Genomic DNA, 19,352 nt, shown 5'->3' with positions numbered 1-19,352 from the left:
TTTGGCATTATGTCCCACCCAGTCACATTATCCTGACGCCAGGCCAACCAGTTCTAAGTCTAACCTGTTAATGCTGAGCACCAAGCAAAGCAGCTGTTAGTACCATTTTTATAAGTATTTGGTATGACTGAGCTGGGGTTCTAACCTGTGAACTCCCACATATGAGGCAGACATCTACCTTGTACATGCCAACCATTACGCTCTTGGCATAATCCTCACACTTTTTCCCACAAAATTACACATTACCTTTAAACATATTCGGACTACATGTTTTTGATATATCCACCTCCCAAAAGAATTATTAATTTGTTTTCTCTATTTTTATTAAAATCCCATTAATCCCACAGACTGTATTCTAGAAAAGATGGCTTCAACGTAACTACGTCATAGTATGCTTGTCCATAGACTTGCATGCACTTTCCCAACAGTATTATGTTCTATTTATAGCAGCTGTCCTATTTCCAAGAAACATGCTGGTTTCTACTTTCAAACTTTTGACCTTGGTTTCTATTTATAGCAGCTATATGACTTTGTTATGAGAGAACAGACTGGTTTTCTAATTTTTAATCTTTGCAGATTCTTTGTTCTAATTCATATCTGGTACTGAACCAGTCTGGACGTATTTGGTGCTAAAAGTCGTCAGATTTATTATAGTCAATGCAGTCTGGACGTATTTGGCGCTAAAAGTCGTCAGATTTATTATAGTCAGTGCAAGTGTTAGAGCAAAATTGTTTTTCAGATCATTTCACAGATGGATAAGAAAAAGATGAAAAACCAATTCAAAGATGAATACATGCATTACATAATACAGCATTCCATTCTAGGGCAGCTTCACAACCATTGCAGGCTGTGTGGAAAGGATTTTAATATTGGTCATGGTGGTAAAACAAAGAAACCTTGAATTAGCTCTTTTTACTAACTCCAATATTAAGGTAACTTCTTTTTTACAGCAGAACTCAATTGTGGACACGAATTTTATAAATGCAGAGGCATTATTGACCGAATTCTTAATAGATCACGGACTACTACCTTTGTGTTGTAGCGGTAGAAGACTATGTTGGTCCCTTGTTCAAACTAATGTTTCTTGATTCCAAAATTGAAGAAAATATGCATGTGCAAGAACAAATTCCTCTAAATTGTTTGGTGTTTAGCAGAAGATACTTCACTTAAAATTGCAAAAGCCATGAAAATTCAGTCTTTTAGTATTGCCACAGACAGGAGTAGTGATTATGATGACAAAAAGTTGTGCTCAGTCTGAGACTTTGACAACGAAAAGGGCAAAGTCAGAGTGCCCTTCTTTCATTACTAGAATTAACAGTCGGTTCCACTGGAGAAAACATTTTTGATTTGCTTGATAATGCTTTGAATAAACACATGTTGGCAGAACTGTAAGAGGTTTTCAGCTGATAATGCATCAGTGGTGACTAAAATTCATAAAAATGTCTCCATCATTGTACATATCAGGTTGTCCCTACCTGATAACATACTTCATGCAGACATAGTTGATGTGCAATGGCACCTTATTTCCCAGCTAAAAGACCCAATAACTGGAAGATACAAATTTCCTCATCTTTGTCAGGTTATGAAAGGAATATTGGTTCTTTACCATTCTAATCCTGACTGAGAGAGATTGTTCAGCATTGTTAACAAAAATAAAACTGAATTCAGATCCAGGCTCAGTAACCATGCATTTAGTGCTTTACTGGTGTGCAAAACATTCGTAATCTCAGCTGGTACAAAGTGTTTTGAGAGTCTGTTGCTTTTTAAAGCTAAAAGTGCTACATATGAAAACTTCAAGAGTAATTGATGTTAAAAGATCAGAGGGGTAAACAAATTATTTTGTACATATGCTCATTGAATTTTATCACATTATATGTGTATTACTCTCTTTCTGTTTGGATTACTCTCTTTGTCCATTTGGATTACACTTTTTCCTTGCAGGGGTTGGCATGTATGCTACCTGTCTGAAAATCTACACATAATTATTTGATATGCACATGAACAGGTCTGTGAAATATAATTTGCCTAGGTCATAATTGTGTGAATGTGGTTTCAGCAAGAAAATAAATCTTACATGCACAATCATAAAAAAAAAAAATACAAATTATATTTGCCTCCAGAGAGAGATTTTTGTATAATCATCATTTTAGTGAAACGTGCAAGACTCAAAAATAGTGTTAAACATTAAAATTGCAACAACCCCTAAAATGGCATGAAAATCTAATGAAGTCATCAACATTTGGAGAGAGACAAGCTAACCAGATTTCAATACCTATTGTTACACACGTCAGCACCAACTGTAAATTCAGATCAAAGAGAGTCTTTGAGAAACACTGACAAGCAGATATGTTCATTTTTATGATAAGTGTATGGACTGTAAAAAATGCAGAGAGTGAAAAAGAAAGTAAAACATTTCAGTTTATATACCTGAATATAGGACTATAAACTTTTTTCTTCTTTATGTTTCAGGTCAGTACAAAATTGCAAGAAAGTGTATCACAGGCTTAGAAAAGGCTCCAAAGAAACGATGAAAATTTGAAATAAAAATGAGTAAAACCTTCTCCAACATTTCACCTTTTTATTGTTCTGTACATATGTATGGTAAATAGGAAAGACGTTCAAGTACCAGACAACTTCATAAAAAGCTGAATTATGAATAAGTAACATGAAGATGATTTATGATCTCAACTAACATTAAGATGACAAATATGACTGTTTGCCCTCTTTCTCACTGCCACATGACTGTCAGTAAGGTGTAAAATATACCATATTCAATGTAATACTGCCACATACCTTAAAAAAGTGCACACCCCATTCTCTTGTGGTAAAAAAATGCATTAAAAGTTCCAATTCTAAACGTGTCCTAATCCATGCATGCCTTGTGAGAGGAAAGTGCTAAAATCCACCCAGACAGATCACGAATTTTTCATAACCAGCATGAATTTATATACCATACATTTGTAACACTTAAATCCATGGGTTAAAATTGATCTAAAAAATGGATCTTGTGTTCTCATGAATGCAACCATAGTGGCAGAGGCTATCTGTTTCTAGAGTGGAAAGTGCTCAATATGTCTAAAAGGAGATAACTCTTGCACATACGTATACATAATGCAGACATTGCTTATTATGTGTGCCTCCTAAAATTCACTCAAAACAATTTTTTGGCATTATATTATATCAAATTCAGTACTAATAACAACTAGTCATAACCAACTCAAAATCTACATAATATGGCTAATTCTGGATAACTGCAGAGAATTTCACTGATGTATAACCTAAACAGAAGAAGAGCAAACATTCTCTAATATCTCATTAACTTGATAAAAATTTGTTTGAAAGTATCTTAGACACCTTTGTGTGTTTTCTCAACGACAATGGGCATACAACAGTGGAGATGGGAATTGGATCCAGTTTGAAAATGTCATCCAGCAACACAAATATACTGAGATGAAGGGCATAATTAGCCTTTTAAAAAAAGAGCAATCAGCAATGAAATATTAAAAATCAGTATTCAGATACATGACTGTACTTTAAAGAAAGAAAAAAACCATGAAACTTAAAGCAATAATTACATTTACTGGATATTACTTATGACGGGAGAACTGATTTTGCTCCTACCAGGAGAATTTTTTTTAAAAATTTAAAAAATTACATGGAGTTGAGAGATGTAGCTAGAAGTAATTGACTTCTTTGGGGTTTGGAACTGCAGTTTCTGAAACTTAACTGGAGCTCATTGATGTCAGTTTTTGAATATAATGTTGCCTTTGCAACACTGGACCGCTTTCCTTAACTTTTCAAGTGCCTTTTTTCGACACAGACATTGATATTACATGTTATTTCATCACATGTCACAGAATGTTTATATCTTTTCAAGAAAAATATTGACTGTCTTGCTATGGTCTTTTCTGTGCATGGCAGGTCTGAAGCCATGATGTAGAATTGATCTTGGTTTTTAAAAAAATAAAAAATAAAAAAACAATTTAGGACACAAAGCTCTTACAGTCATTCAAAACAATAAATGCATTCTTTGTAAACCATGTCCCCAGTGACTGACACGTTCCTCAATTTTGTGTCAAGTCATTCAATAGCAGTCATGTACTTTTGATAGGACAAGGCACTTTTTGTATGACAAATATGTTTAGTCATTAGCAAGAAAAATAAAAGACACTTTCTGAACCATATCTTGGTTAACCTTACCAAGGACTCCATACATAGCCATCATGTCATATGCTGTCCAAGAACTGACATGTCATATCTGTATGCAGAATTACAAATCATATGCAATTTGAGTCTTTCATACCGACATGTTTCAGGAAAATTTTGCAGTCTTGTATTTATATGGCATGGGTTCTGCCTTAATGAACTCATCCTTAAGGTTAATGACTGAAGGTATTTTCACTCTCTGTCCTGTTGAATTTCTCTCTTAGTAACTACCAATAACTGCTTGTTTTTTATCATCTATGTGGTTACTGTCAACTCCTTTTCAACATATAATGATGCAAGATCAGGGCCCTAAGTTAATCCAACATCTCCAGTTTTGATGAAAAGTGGAGATCTCATTTTCATTATTCATCAGGCATCATTTGCATTCATAATATACGTATTCTCCCCATCAAATGTGAGGAATTCTTAAAATCTTTTTTCAAGGACAAACATTCCTGGGTGTTCAGTTTTAAAACAATTCTCATTTCTTATCCTTTTTCTTCTTTACCAAAAACCTCATACTGTGAATTCAATTATTTTCTTTCTTTTTCTAAAACTGATGTTTTTGTTGGTATATAAATTTGTGGATTGTCAAGCAGTCCGCCTCTTGAAGTAGATGAATTATTGTTCATTGGATATTTAAAATTTATGGTTTTCAACCATGAAACCCACAAAAAATTGTACTCCATATAAGATGGCAAATTCACAATACTGTCAGAAATTTCACACAATGCTGTAAATTTCTATTTGAGAAAATAATTTGAAGAAAAGGTAATATCGGGGTCTGTCTGATCTGAAATGTTTCTGAAGGAACAGGTTTTCTCATTTGTTTTGGAGAACTTGTTCATCTAAATGTCTGACTGCCTCTGTTGAAAAACTCTTTACTTAAATGAATCCTGCAAAATAAAATGAAAACATGGGTAAATAAATAGATGGTTCAATGTTAAATATTTGTAAAAAGCTGGCTAACCTTTATGTTCATGAAATTCATCTCTTTCAATGTACATAAATTATTCAAAATATTTTACCTGCAAATAATTTGGAGACTAAAAATGAAAGTGTGTAATCAACAATTACATAATACACCTCTGTGAAGCTTTTGGTAGTCTCTGCAAGCCATTGTAAACATAAATTATCACAGAAAATAAGTTATGACCAAAGTGATCTTCACAATGAATGCTAGCACATTTTCTACTTAAATATGGGGGGGGGGGGCAAATTTTAACTCCTTATATAATTTAACTTTATAAAATGTTAATTAATTGGCACTACACTGCCAGTACTTATCTATGAACCTACCTACCTACTGTGGCAGGGCATCAAAGATAAAATAATAACTTAAAGCCTATAGTACAACACAGTCCATGCATCAATAATTACCTTGATTAGAATAGGTCTCATGTGAAAAGAACACAATGGACTCATCTAATTCCTATACTGATTCAAATGTACACTATGGAGTTAATCTGTTGAGGTCTGTTCCATTTAAACATACATGGTACCCAGGGAAGGCAGTTTTTAAAAAATATATGCCAGGGTACTTTGATTTCACAGAATTCATATTCAAATGATAAGAAAATTCTAAATTCACACCTATGGGTCCCATGTATGTTTTACTGGAACGGCCCTGAGGATATCCTATCATAATATAAGGTCATTAATATTGAAAGTGTACAAAATGAATATTTCTTTATACTTCCAAGTGCACTGGTCAAAAAGGCCCTCTAAGCAGGCTTAGCAGTATTTGGCATGGAATACTCTATGTAGTCATAAAAACAAATACTTCATCCATGAATTTTGTCCAACTGAGCATTCTCAAGTGCTCAGTGAGAGAGGTCAAAAAGCCAAATAAAAGAACAGTTCTGACATGGAGCAACTTTGTACACAAAAAATGTTGCACTTAAAATGGACACTTTGAACAAAAGTCAATGTTTTTGTGAGAACTTTCATAGCAGCTATAGGGAAACACAGCTCTGGGTCAGAATGTGTGTACAGTTGTTCCTCACTGTAAGTGCCACAGTGTAGTGCTTTCCTTTGTTAGATCTGTGGTCATGGATCCATTGTAGGGATGAATGTACCTTCTATATTGAATCATCCTCAGTACAAGACGACCTGACTTGTAATGCAGTACACTTCTATCATTACACATCAAAGCATTATGATTGGGAAACACTGCATTAATAAGTTTGATCTTAAGAAATTTTTAATGGCTACAACAAATACCAGTAAGCTGTTTATGATTAATGATACATTTTATGAGGCCTCGTTACAAACTGAAATTGTCAGACGTCATGTAATTTTATAAAGTAACGAGAGATGGAAATGGCTGTTCTTACAGTAGCTTTTCTTCATCTACTTGCTTCCTTTCTTAGGAGGATTGACTAGCTTGGTGGCCTGGATAAATAGAAAATGAAAAGCGTTCAGTGTTAAAATTGTCATGACTATAATTAGTATCTGTGATCATGTTTCACTTGTGTCCCATTTTATCCTTCCATAATATTTCATTTTGAAACAAAATTCTGAGTCAAATATGATCAACACAGTATTGTTATCAGCATTGGCAATATATAAATTTGAAAAACCCTGTATAATATGAAAAGACTCTTTGAAAAAGGAAAGTACACTGTACATAAGAATTTTAATTTGCAAATAATAACATTTTCACCAATAATGGATAATAAATAGGAAGGGGTGGGTGGGTCCTATTATCTTTAAAGGTGAGGTTGATGTTTGTGAAAGTAAGACAAGAAATGTATTTAAAAAAAACTAGTACTAAGCACTCCACAAATGTTAATTTACAGTAAATAAATGTTAGTGAGTTTGAATGAATTGAGGCAAATGACTTTAATCACTCATCAATCATATAAAGAAGTTTTGAAAAACAATCATTCTCTATTGAATGCTGCTGTCAATATCACAATTTCATGTACAACATACCTCACAGGTTGCATTCCATGAAACATTTTTTCAGTCAAGTCTCCATAAATTACATTAGAATAATCATCATAAAGTACAATGTATTTTAAACTGATCTCTAAAATAAAATATAAAAACTAGAATGAATTTGTCAAACCATTGTGTGATCTTTTTAATTCTTGATTACCTTCACAAAAATGTAGCATTCATCACAAGAAATTTTCTTTGACTGTGAAAGTCACATCTCATAATGCCAAAAGGAAAAATGTTTGGACAAACTTTTATGGTTTTCTCATTCACAAACCATAAGACATATCTAGCCATGAGACATTGTCTATCAGACAGAGAGTATGCCATGAGATACTGTCTATCAGACAGAATGCCATGAAACATTGTCTATTAGAGAGAATGCCATGACACACTGTCTAACAGACAGTATGCCATCAGACATTGTCTACTGGACAGAGGCTATTCCCTACGACATTGTCTACTGGACACAGAGTATGCCCTAACACGCTATTGGACAGAGTATTATGTGCAATAGTTAGCCATGACAGACATTGTCTATTGGACAGAAAGAGTACTGTATGCAATAGTTAGTCATGACAAACACTGTTTATTGGATAAAGATTATGCCACAAGATATTGTCTGCTAGACACAGAGTATGCCCTAACTCACTATTGGCCAGATTATTATGTGCAATAATTAGCCATGACAGATACTATCTCTTGGACAGAAAGAGTATTAATTGCGATAGTGAGCCATGACAAACATTGTCTATCGGACAAAGAGTATTCCATGAGATATTGTTTACTGGATACATGCTTTTGGACAGAGTATTATGTGCAATAGTTAGCCATGACAGATATATATTGGACAGAAAGAGTATTAGATGCAATAGTTAGCCACGGCAGACATTGTCTATTGGACAGAAAGAGTATTGTATGCAATAGTTAACCATGACAAACATTGTCTTTTGGACAAAGAGTATGCCATGAGACACTGACTACTGGACAGAAAGAGTATTGTGTACAACAAGTAGCCATTACAATATTTTTCCTCCATGAATAAAATAATCTTAAGCAATTTTTCTATGATGGCTCTATCAATTTAATTATAACCCTGTGCCTAAAGATTTTTGAGACAATTTTTATTTCTAAATTGTTATTTTAGGTTGCCATTATTAATGTAATTCAGTTTTCAATTTTATGACTTATTACTGTACAGAATGTACATGACAAATTAACAAAAACTGATTTTGATAAGTGGGTAAGTGATGGAGCAGATGCAAAAGTGAATGAATAACTGAAAAATGAACAACTAGAGACAAATAAGAATATTACAAAACATGTATGAGAAGAAACCAGAAAATAAAGGATTAAGATTAAAGGATCAAACAGATAACTAACTTGTTTTATCCAAAAAATGACACTTCATTTTGAAAATGGATATTTTAACTACATTTAAACCAGAGGGGATATACAGTCCCAAAATTCAAATTGTGAGAATGTATAGATGTTAATTTTGACTGTTTTTTTTAAAATAGTGCTTTTATTTGACAAAGCAAGGTAGCAACTGTCTTCTTAGCCAGTGGTGCTCTGGCTGATAAACTAGTAATCTACCCTAATATGAGGATTTTGAATTGATAAGTGTAATTTGTTTAATCCATTAAATCTGGTTTCTATGTCATTCTTTGCAGACCTTGGTATTAGCGGAGCAAGATAATTTAAATTAGATTATCTTGAACATGTCTGCCTTATGACAGCAAGTCGTCACATGAAAGACATGATTTTTTTTACCCCCATACCCTGACATGGTCATGTTTATAAAACAAAAACACAATTTCCAATAAATTTTATGAAAAAAAGGAGACCCTTCTTGATGTGGCGTAGAGATAATCAAGAGGTAATGATGGTATGAGCTAAACAACCAACATTTCACACATAAATGATAAACTGCTAACAGCACATGGGATCTAGTAAGAAATCTGCTACTTAAATCTGTTATACATCTGAGCATATAATAAAAATAAAATTTGCTTGAACAATTGAATAACAGACTGATTTCATTTTGCTCATGAAATACTGTTTTTCACCCACTCAATGTAATATATGTCATTCAGTTGTTTCAAGTAAATATCCTCTCTATACTGTATTAAAAAGTTCAGAGGATTTTAAAGATAGAAACTTTGTGGATTTATTGGTAATTTAATGCTTGTGTGTTTGTGATTATTTGAGTGCTTGCAAATGTGTGTGAGTTTGTTTTAAAATCGGCTGCTGGGATGCACATATTTCATGTCAGTCAGCTTTGCACCATTTTTATTTAGGCCAAAGTAGAAGTCAGAAGTCTTTGTGTGAACACCCCATGTTATAATGATCATCCATTCAGGGTGAGTGGCAAGAACAAGCTTTTTTTTTTAAAGTCATCATGGCAGTCATATTGGATGTATAACTGGCACCATTTTCATTCAGGACTATTTCAGTATCATAAGAAGTCTTCTGGTCAAACCCTCATGCTGATATAGTCATCTGTTTGAAAGGAGTAAAGATAACAATAATTTTAAGATATGACATTCCATATAGCAGAAGTAGCAATAAATTTTCCAGACGGCTACCTTGGTAGCCATACTGGATGTCAGATTGGCACCACTTTAAGACCAACTGAACATCATAGGAAGTCTTCTCATGAAAACTCCACGTGAATATGACTTTCTGTTCAGGTAGAGTTGTGTAAAGAAGATTTTCAAGATGGCCACCATGGTGGCCAAATTAGGTGTCTCATCAATACCATTTTTATTTATAATCAACTAGACATTATAAGAGGTCTTTTGGTGAAATTTCCATGCTGATATGACCATCCGTTCAGGAGGAGTAGCATTAACAAAACTTGCAAGATGGCCACTCTGGCAGCCATATTGGAAGTTAGATTGGTGCCATTTTCACTTACGACCAACTAGACATTATAAGCAGTCTTTTAGGTGGTGCTCTACAGTTTCACACTTTGCATAAGATTTAATTTTAAAGAAAACTAAATTCCCAGGCTTTCCTCAGTGGCTATCCTGGTTGTTTAAAAAAGACCTTGTATATCTCAGTTACTGCTAAAAGAACTGTTAATTCCCATTATTTTGGTGTATGATTAATGGGTATAGTTAGAGTTACAGAATATACAACTTGGCCTTACTTCCAATGTCCACCAATCAAAAAACTGCTGGCCAACTTGGTCATTTTCATTTCCTGGACTTCATAGGCAAATAGTAAAAAAACAGGAGCCTACAACTTTTAAAAAACTTTTTATATATTCTGTCATTCATTTCACTTTCTGGCAAAATATGTTTTCCCTATTTTAATACCTGCTTAAGTTAAGTGTACTTTGGACTTGTTCAGGCTGATTTTTCGAGGGCATGGGGACAGTCATTTTGATCCGATGTGTGCTAAGATCATGCATGATTTCCACAACTAAAACATGTAAAGAAATTGCAGCTGCTGTAAATAAAAGTGGTACAGAGGTATACCAATATTCTCTCCAATGTGCATGTTGCAAATGTAAACAACTTCACCTTGCACCTGTCACTCTCTCAGAAGTAATATCTTTGGAATGCCCCCTTAGTAAAAACCCTATGCTGATATGACCAGCCATTCAGGAGCAGTGATAACAAGATTTTCAAGATGGCTGCTATTATGACCATACTGCAGGTCAGATTGGTACTATTTTCATCTAGGCCCAGCTAAACAGGATAAGAACTTTTTTCTAGTGAAAACCCCATGCTGAAAAGACCATTCATACAAGAGGATTACTGTATATACTTGATTATAATCTCATTTGCATTTAAGCCAACCCCCCAAACTGAATAGATATCAGCACTAAAAAGTGCACGATCTGCATATAAGCCAACCCACAAGTCCAAGATGACATCACAAGATACATGCTGTAAGTTCAAAGTGCATTTATTTAGACAACTTATATTAGCAAAAATTACTCATATACCTCTACTGGGGTTGGCATGTATGATTATTACATAGAAATGATGTATGTAAGTTCATAAATTAGTTTGAATAAGTCAAAAATTTTATTTAATTTTATGTTTTCTTCTTGTTTCTGTGTAAGTCATATTTGTGTATAACTTGATCAGACAATAACAAGGATTGAGCATTTGCGGGTTGCTGTAACACAACCTCACCCTTGTGACTCGAGTTAATTACTGTTTGTTTATGCATTATTGCATTCGACTTTTTATATCAATGCACCAGTACTTATGTTTTTACTTTGCCTTAAAATTGTAAATACCTAACTCATTAAAATGTGATCCTACTATGACAACAACAAACAACAATAGGGATTGATTCATTGCTTGCATTTAAGCTAGTGATAGTATTTACATTATGGTGACACTGCATGTACATTGTTGGTGTCAACATGTGCTGAATTAAGTACATTTGCTGAAAGTACATCCGCTGGAATGAATCATTGGCACCACTGCACTAAACTTTAACGAAATATCCAAAATAAATTAAGTATTTTGTTCTGGTGAAAAAAATAAACAGAATCTTGCATATGTGCTCATTTCCAATAACGATTTTGAAACTTGTCAAATATTTTAAAACTTATCTTCACCTAGGCTTGCAACTCATATAAAAGCATGAATGATAAAAAGTACTTTTGTTTAGAGTGTTACAACCTGCTATATGTAAAATAATCCAAGCTCAAAATCTTACCTCCTGAATGTTGGCCTGTCGCATGAGATAGTCCACTCTGGAGCTGTATAAGTCGTAGACGAATTGGGCCATCTGTGGCATGTCCTCTACCACCATTGGGGCAATACTGACTTCTTCATTCATCTGGCCAAAAACAAATCAGAAACATCATTCTAAAATTTAGTCTAACCTAAACAAAAAATTTAAGTCAGTGCAATTCATACTACAAAGATCATTACCAATTCTATATGTGCAGCGATTTTTGAGAAGAAAGTTATTTTTAATGGTAGTATACAACTGTAAATTAAATCTTTTCAAATTCTTCATTGACTCCTTTGACTAGAAAGTATATGTACCACTAGATCTTATTGACTTCCGTTGTATGATATCTAGCTTTGTAACAAAGTCAGCATGATGAGCTTTGTGACACAAAAAGCATGCACCACTAATAAAGCTCTAATAGTAAGTATCATGGAACCCGAGGGTAGCAGCAAGAGCCTGGAAAATGCATGCATTCTTTCAAAAAATAATAAAAAGGCAATGGGTATAAAATAAAAGTGATATTCTTGAATTAATGAGCCTGATGGAACAATAAAAACCACAAATTAAAACAAAAAAATTTCCTGTATTAAACTAATCATAGTTTAATACAACAACTAGCAAGAGTCCCAAGTGTGCCAGAGATCACTCGTCTTGCTGACATCTGCCCAATAGCCAAATGAAAAAGTAATTGGCCAACAAATCTTGATTAGATATGTTTTCTGTAGAAATTTCTTCCAATGCTTTTGGTTGCATATGTTATGGAAAACAATCATTTTCAACATTTCTGCTGTAGACTGCTTTATACCTTCAACCACATCTGATGGCACATCAATATCATGTTTCAAATATTGAAAAGTCTCATTGCCAGGACACTTTCTCTCAGAGTTGGTCAAATTCCCTAAAGTGTTTTTCTTTAAAAAAAAATTTGTTGTAAAATGTATTTCTATTTTTTGTAATTACCACCATATTGGATAAGGGATTGGCATCTTTTCTATAACGGTTGCCATATTTGAGGATGGACTGGCATTTAAACAATCTGAAAGCTCTTTCTGTTAAGATGTTTCCATCAAATGTGAATAAATTTTGTTTAGTGGTATTTGAGAAGTAGTTTCTATTTTTTAGCAATAGTGCCACATTTGATGGCAGATCAGCATCATTCATAAAAAGGTGAAAACCATCTAAGCCAGATTCTTTCTGTCGAATTTGATCAAACTATTGAGTGGCTCATGGGAAGGTTTTTCCTTTCTTAGAAACAGAAGCCATTTTTGATGGCAGATCAGCACTATCTGCACAAATCTGAAAGATATTCATGCTAAGATGATTTCTGTTAAATTTGGTAAATTATGATGAGCAGTTTTTGAGAAGTTTGTCAGATTTTGTTTTTCAGTCATGGTGGACATATTTGATTGCCGACCACCATCTTTGGTATTAAATTGAAAGCCAGGCTTTCTGTCAAATTTTGAAGTAATTTACAGGTTTTCTAATTTTAACAATGGTAACCATATCTGACAGTGGATCAATTTCATTTTAACAAATCTGAAAGATCTTCATTCCAGCATGCTTACTAGAGGTGCATAGTATCACCAGCATACCGGTTTATTGCAGTATTGTTTTTTTCTCAGTTGTACATACCAGTGTAGTTTCTCACTGTACAGGTATGTCATTAGTTTCTGTCAGTAAGTGAGGAACCTTGCTTTGACGTGACTTGAATGAGATTAGCTGTATTTTCGTTATTCATGGCAAAATAGTTTTAAAAATTATCCTTTTTCGAAAAACTGTTGCATCCATCATAATTTAATGTAGAATACAACAAATATAATTACAATTTAGGATCATTTAATTACAACTTACCTTCACAGTTATTTACAAGCATTTGTGAGTGTGTTTAGTATATGTATTTCTTTGCAAGACTGAATCATCCATCAATTTTCAGGAGTATGCCTGTTTTCAGTCAGAACATTACGTAATTTCTCAAGTCCACTAAATATTTTCTCCTCTGTTCAGTAAATATCTTTTATGTTTCTGGTCCTCTCAGAAAAATGTCTTCCCTGGGTGTTGGCATCCCAAAATCCTGTTTATTATATCAATAGAAGCTAGAAAATTGTATGCTTCAGTATCAATGCTATTTATTTTATCATCAGGTTCTCTCTCTATTGTCAGCACAATGTTTTTCACAGTATCAGCTAAAGTGTAAGTTTGATTAATTACAGCTTTCAGATTGCTACTTGTACAACAATTAACATATACACAGCAAATTCATCTACAAGGTTCCAACCATTTATTTTTGAAGTAAGAGAGGGGCTGTGATTTTCCTTTTAGCTAAATTATTTTCTTTTCTTTTATCTCAAGGTAATTAATTTTTTTCCCAAATTTTGTCATGATGGATATAATATGGTGTTAATAAATCTGAGCAGTTACTGACAGACAAAAATGAAACAAGATGCAAGGCCCCTGACCCAGAATTTTGAATTGTTAGTCCCTAATATAAATGTGGTATACCATAGTATGTATCGCAGCACATTCAGGAACACCATGACATAGCAGTACCAAATTTTTTTTGGGGGGGTGGTGCCCAGCTCTCATGCTTTCTATCAAATTTGTTCAATTTGTGACTGAGAAGAATTCAATTTTTTTTTTCATTTTTAGGAAAGGTGGCTATAACTAATGATGAAACAGCATCAATTGAAAAAAAATAATTTGAAAGAATTTAATGTCAGAATGCTTTTCTCAAATTAGGTAAAACTGTGTTAAGGACTTATTGTTATGTTCTTTAAAATTTATTGTAATGGCTGCCACATTTCGAGTTTCATGGGAGAATGCTTTCTGTCAACTTTGGTCACATGCTGTTTAGCAGTTCTTGAGAAGATTGTTGTTGTTGTTGTTGTGGGGTTTAATGCCATTTTTCAGCACACAATAGGCTATACATGGCGGCCAGTATTAATGGTCGAGGAAGAACCTAGGAAAACCCCGGAAAGAACCACCGACCCATGAGAAGCTACTGGCAAGCTTTCTCACATACCCACACTGGCTGAATCTGAGACTTGAACCGGCACAGACAGAGGTGAGATGGCAGTGATCCATAACGGAGAGTGCTTTAGACCAACTCGGCCACTCGGGGCCCCCTTTCTTGAGAAGAAGCTGCTTTAAAAAATTATTTTAGCACTGACAGCCATATCTGATTACAGATCACCATCATCTGAACAAATTTGAAAGAGCTTCATGCCAAGATGCTTTCCATCATGTATTCCATCAAATTAGAAAGAGCTTCATGTCAAGATGCTTCCCATCATGTATTCCATCAAATCTGAAAGAGCTTTATGCCAAGATGCTGTCCTGTTCAGTGGAGCAGTTGGAAGAAGACAATGTAAATAGCAATTGTGAATGACACAACAGATAACATCATAGATGAAGGACCATACCATAACCTCTCTTGACCTTTCAGCCAGGTTAGCTAAAAATAAAAAAGGACTATATGCAACAGCAAGGTGTGCCTTGATTAGCTGATGCTGTATGACTTGTCTTGTATTTAAAATAGATGCAATAGCAAGGTGTGCCTTGAGTAGCTGATGCTGTATGACTTGTCTTGTATTTAAAATAGATGCAATAACAAGGTGTGCCTTGATTAGCTGATGCTGTATGACTTGTCTTGTATTTAAAATAGATGCAATAACAAGGTGTGCCTTGATTAGCTGATGCTGTATGACTTGTATTTAAAATAGATGCAATAGCAAGGTGTGCCTTGATTAGCTGATGCTGTATGACTTGTCTTGTATTTAAAATAGATGCAATAGCAAGGTGTGCCTTGAGTAGCTGATGCTGTATGACTTGTATTTAAAATAGATGCAATAGCAAGGTGTGCCTTGAGCAGCTGATGCTGTATGACTTGTATTTAAAATAGATGCAATAGCATGGTGTGCCTTGATTAGCTGATGCTGTATGACTTGTCTTGTATTTAAAATAGATGCAATAGCAAGGTGTGCCTTGAGTAGCTGATGCTGTATGACTTGTCTTGTATTTAAAATAGATGCAATAGCAAGGTGTGCCTTGAGCAGCTGATGCTGTATGACTTGTATTTAAAATAGATGCAATAGCAAGGTGTGTCTTGATTAGCTGATGCTGTATGACTTGTCTTGTATTTAAAATAGATGCAATAGCAAGGTGTGCCTTGAGTAGCTGATGCTGTATGACTTGTATTTAAAATAGATGCAATAGCAAGGTGTGCCTTGAGCAGCTGATGCTGTATGACTTGTATTTAAAATAGATGCAATAGCAAGGTGTGCCTTGATTAGCTGATGCTGTATGACTTGTCTTGTATTTAAAATAGATGCAATAGCAAGGTGTGCCTTGAGTAGCTGATGCTGTATGACTTGTATTTAAAATAGATGCAATAGCAAGGTGTGCCTTGAGCAGCTGATGCTGTATGACTTGTATTTAAAATAGATGCAATAGCAAGGTGTGCCTTGATTAGCTGATGCTGTATGACTTGTCTTGTATTTAAAATAGATGCAATAGCAAGGTGTGCCTTGAGTAGCTGATGCTGTATGACTTGTCTTGTATTTAAAATAGATGCAATAGCAAGGTGTGCCTTGATTAGCTGATGCTGTATGGCTTGTATTTAAAATAGATGCAATAGCAAGGTGTGCCTTGAGCAGCTGATGCTGTATGACTTGTATTTAAAATAAATGCAATAGCAAAATGTGCCTTGAGTAGCTGATGCTGTATGACTTGTATTTAAAAAAGATGCAATAACAAGGTGTGCCTTGAGCAGCTGATGCTGTATGACTTGTATTTAAAATAGATGCAATAGCAAGGTGTGCCTTGATTAGCTGATGCTGTATGACTTGTCTTGTATTTAAAATAGATGCAATAGCAAGGTGTGCCTTGAGTAGCTGATGCTGTATGACTTGTCTTGTATTTAAAATAGATGCAATAGCAAGGTGTGCCTTGATTAGCTGATGCTGTATGGCTTGTATTTAAAATAGATGCAATAGCAAGGTGTGCCTTGAGCAGCTGATGCTGTATGACTTGTATTTAAAATAAATGCAATAGCAAAATGTGCCTTGAGTAGCTGATGCTGTATGACTTGTATTTAAAAAAGATGCAATAACAAGGTGTGCCTTGAGCAGCTGATGCTGTATGACTTGTATTTAAAATAGATGCAATAGCAAGGTGTGCCTTGAGCAGCTGATGCTGTATGACTTGTATTTAAAATAGATGCAATAGCAAAATGTGCCTTCAGTAGCTTATGGTATACATCTTATCTAGTGTTTGAATTAACAGCATAAACTTCTTCCAATCTAATCATAAAAATGTATTAAATTCTATCTTTTAAGTCATTTTTTTCTCAAACCACTTCACCAATCACAGAAGTCAAATGAAATGCAGCATACATAAACATACCAGATTATTTGCTAAGAATGGTTCTTATTCAACAGTACTTGTTTGTATATTTATACAATAAAGAGCCACCATAAAAACAAACTTCATTTGTGTATTTGACTGCATAATAATATACACTGAATACATTTTAATTTACACTGTTACGTAAGAAAGTTCATGTGAGATATGTATGTGATGTGATGTGATTGTGATTTTTAACGTAGCTTTAACAATTTTTCAGTCATATCGCTATGATGTCTGCAATGTGGCAGTTTATAGTGGTGTCTAGCACTGGGGCATCATACCGCAGACATGTAGCATGATGTCCCACCCTGTCACATTATCCTGACACAAGGCCGACCAGTCCTAACACTAACCTCTTAATGCTGAACGCCAAGCGAGGCAGTTGTTAGTACCATTTTTGTAAGTCTTTGGTATGACTCGGCCAGGGATTGAACCCACGACCTCCTGCATCCGAGGCGGATGCTCTAACCACTAGGCCACTGGAGCAGTTGTGAGATATGTATACCCCAAGAGTACACTCATGATAGATATGATGTCAGTATGCTTATGACATAAACATCTGCCAATTTTGGACAAGGACAAATTCTGCTGCCTTATAAACATTAATCCTCACAACAAATATTTTGATGAAAAATGAATTTTTAAATATTTTCATCTTTTTTTGTTACTCTCTTCTATTCAGAAATAAGAGAAAAATAATCCAACATATGAAATGGTTTAAGATAATAAAACCCCTTCCTAAAGGATCAAAATTCATCAATGGGAACTAAAAGCCTCTTTACTACAGTAAAAACTGTTATGAGCAACCTCTGCTATGAGTGACCACCTGTCATTTCCAACCACAATCATAATGCATGGATTGATTTTATTATATAAATGCTCTGTCATGAGTGACCACATGCTAAATGTGACCAGTGACCACAAAGTCTTGGCAAAATATGCATTTCAACACTGCTATGAATGACTGCATTGCAAAAATGGATAAACTTGAGCGACCTTTATTTGATCCCAGTAACGACTGTTTAAACGTTCTAAAAAAAAAAGGCTGACTACCGGTAACTGAAACTTTTTAGGTATGCTTATTGTGCTTTATATTTTCTATTTTAAACCAGACTAAAAGTACATGTCGATTATTCCAGCACTTAGCCTGGTTCCCGGACTTATCATAGCTACCGCCCACATGTACAAATAGGACCCAGTATTCAGCTCTATGAACGACCGTATCATGAGAACAGAGACGGACACCATTGACTTTTATGTAATCATTTGTAACAATGATCGCTTGAACAGCAAAGATTGTTCTGATGAAAAACACACAAAATAGAACCAATAAAACTTCTGGCTATCAGCTTGTATTTAGTGATAGATGGTACAGTCTGTAAACCAGGCTAATAATGTACATGTCACAAACTCACATTGTAGTGCAGTTTGTGGTCATGGATATTGTTTGTCTTTAGAGTTAATCTGTATTGCCTGGGGGTGAATAACGTCTTTGTCTATCACACCAACAAATGAGAATCATTTGCAGGATTTGACTGCTAGTGTTAAAGGATTGTGATATTTGTCTATTCAAGTTGGTGTGACCGGGTTACAGACTTTGTTTCTAGAGTTAATCCCTGTATGTCTTCTTTGAATTAAGCCATTGATTTTTGCCTCTTGAGTAAATGATTCTGTTTCTAGATGAGATATGTTTCTTTTTATTTCATAAATTGTTAGATATACAATGCACATGTAGAGAATTTTTCATATTTTCCCAAAACCTAGTCAAAACCATAATACCAGTCAATATTACAACTGAGCACTAATAATACTAACATCTAGTACCTTAATAACAATAGAAGAACCTCCAACTAAAAAGAGACAAATTTTAATGCTGGAGAAAATACTTATTGTAACTGAAAGATGTGAAAAAGTACAGACCACTTGCAAAATAGTGGTTTAAACATCGGTAAAACAAATTTAAGGTGTTATACAGGAAAAGAAGTAAATCAAAAACAATTTCATATGCTAATACATGTACAATCATCTTCAAACGTAAATGTGATTTCATGTTTAATGATAGAAGTATATACTTATTGCTATATAATTTTGTT

General features: G+C 34.3%; 2 protein-coding genes across 3 annotated transcripts in view; one reads left to right on the top strand and one right to left on the bottom strand.

Moving 5' to 3' along the window:
- The window catches only part of LOC149807290 (eukaryotic translation initiation factor 2D-like), a 67,706-nt gene extending 65,145 nt beyond the window's left edge, over window positions 1–2,561 (top strand). For both annotated transcript variants that reach the window (XR_016422274.1, XM_089964888.1), the window contains exon 15: window positions 2,470–2,561. Coding sequence is in view for 1 of the 2 variants with exons in the window: in XM_089964888.1 (XP_089821014.1) it covers window positions 2,470–2,531 (62 nt within the window). In the remaining variant the exon portion in view is untranslated. The remainder of the gene's footprint in view (window positions 1–2,469) is intronic.
- Window positions 2,562–2,564: 3 nt separating this feature from the next.
- The window catches only part of LOC149807289 (RNA helicase aquarius-like), a 141,861-nt gene continuing 125,073 nt past the window's right edge, over window positions 2,565–19,352 (bottom strand). Inside the window, exons 37-39 of the mRNA XM_089964880.1 lie at window positions 11,836–11,958; window positions 6,543–6,600; window positions 2,565–5,102 (exon numbers count right to left, since the gene is read on the bottom strand). Coding sequence (XP_089821006.1) covers window positions 6,559–6,600; window positions 11,836–11,958 — 165 coding nt within the window. The 3' untranslated portion in view covers window positions 2,565–5,102; window positions 6,543–6,558. The remainder of the gene's footprint in view (window positions 5,103–6,542; window positions 6,601–11,835; window positions 11,959–19,352) is intronic.

Source organism: Sinohyriopsis cumingii, chromosome 1 (assembly GCF_028554795.1).
Source record: "Sinohyriopsis cumingii isolate HCF-2022 chromosome 1, ASM2855479v2, whole genome shotgun sequence".
NCBI lineage: Eukaryota > Metazoa > Mollusca > Bivalvia > Unionida > Unionidae > Sinohyriopsis > Sinohyriopsis cumingii.
The sequence above is the reverse complement of the archived record's forward strand: the minus strand, read 5'-3'. Positions and strand labels throughout refer to the sequence as shown.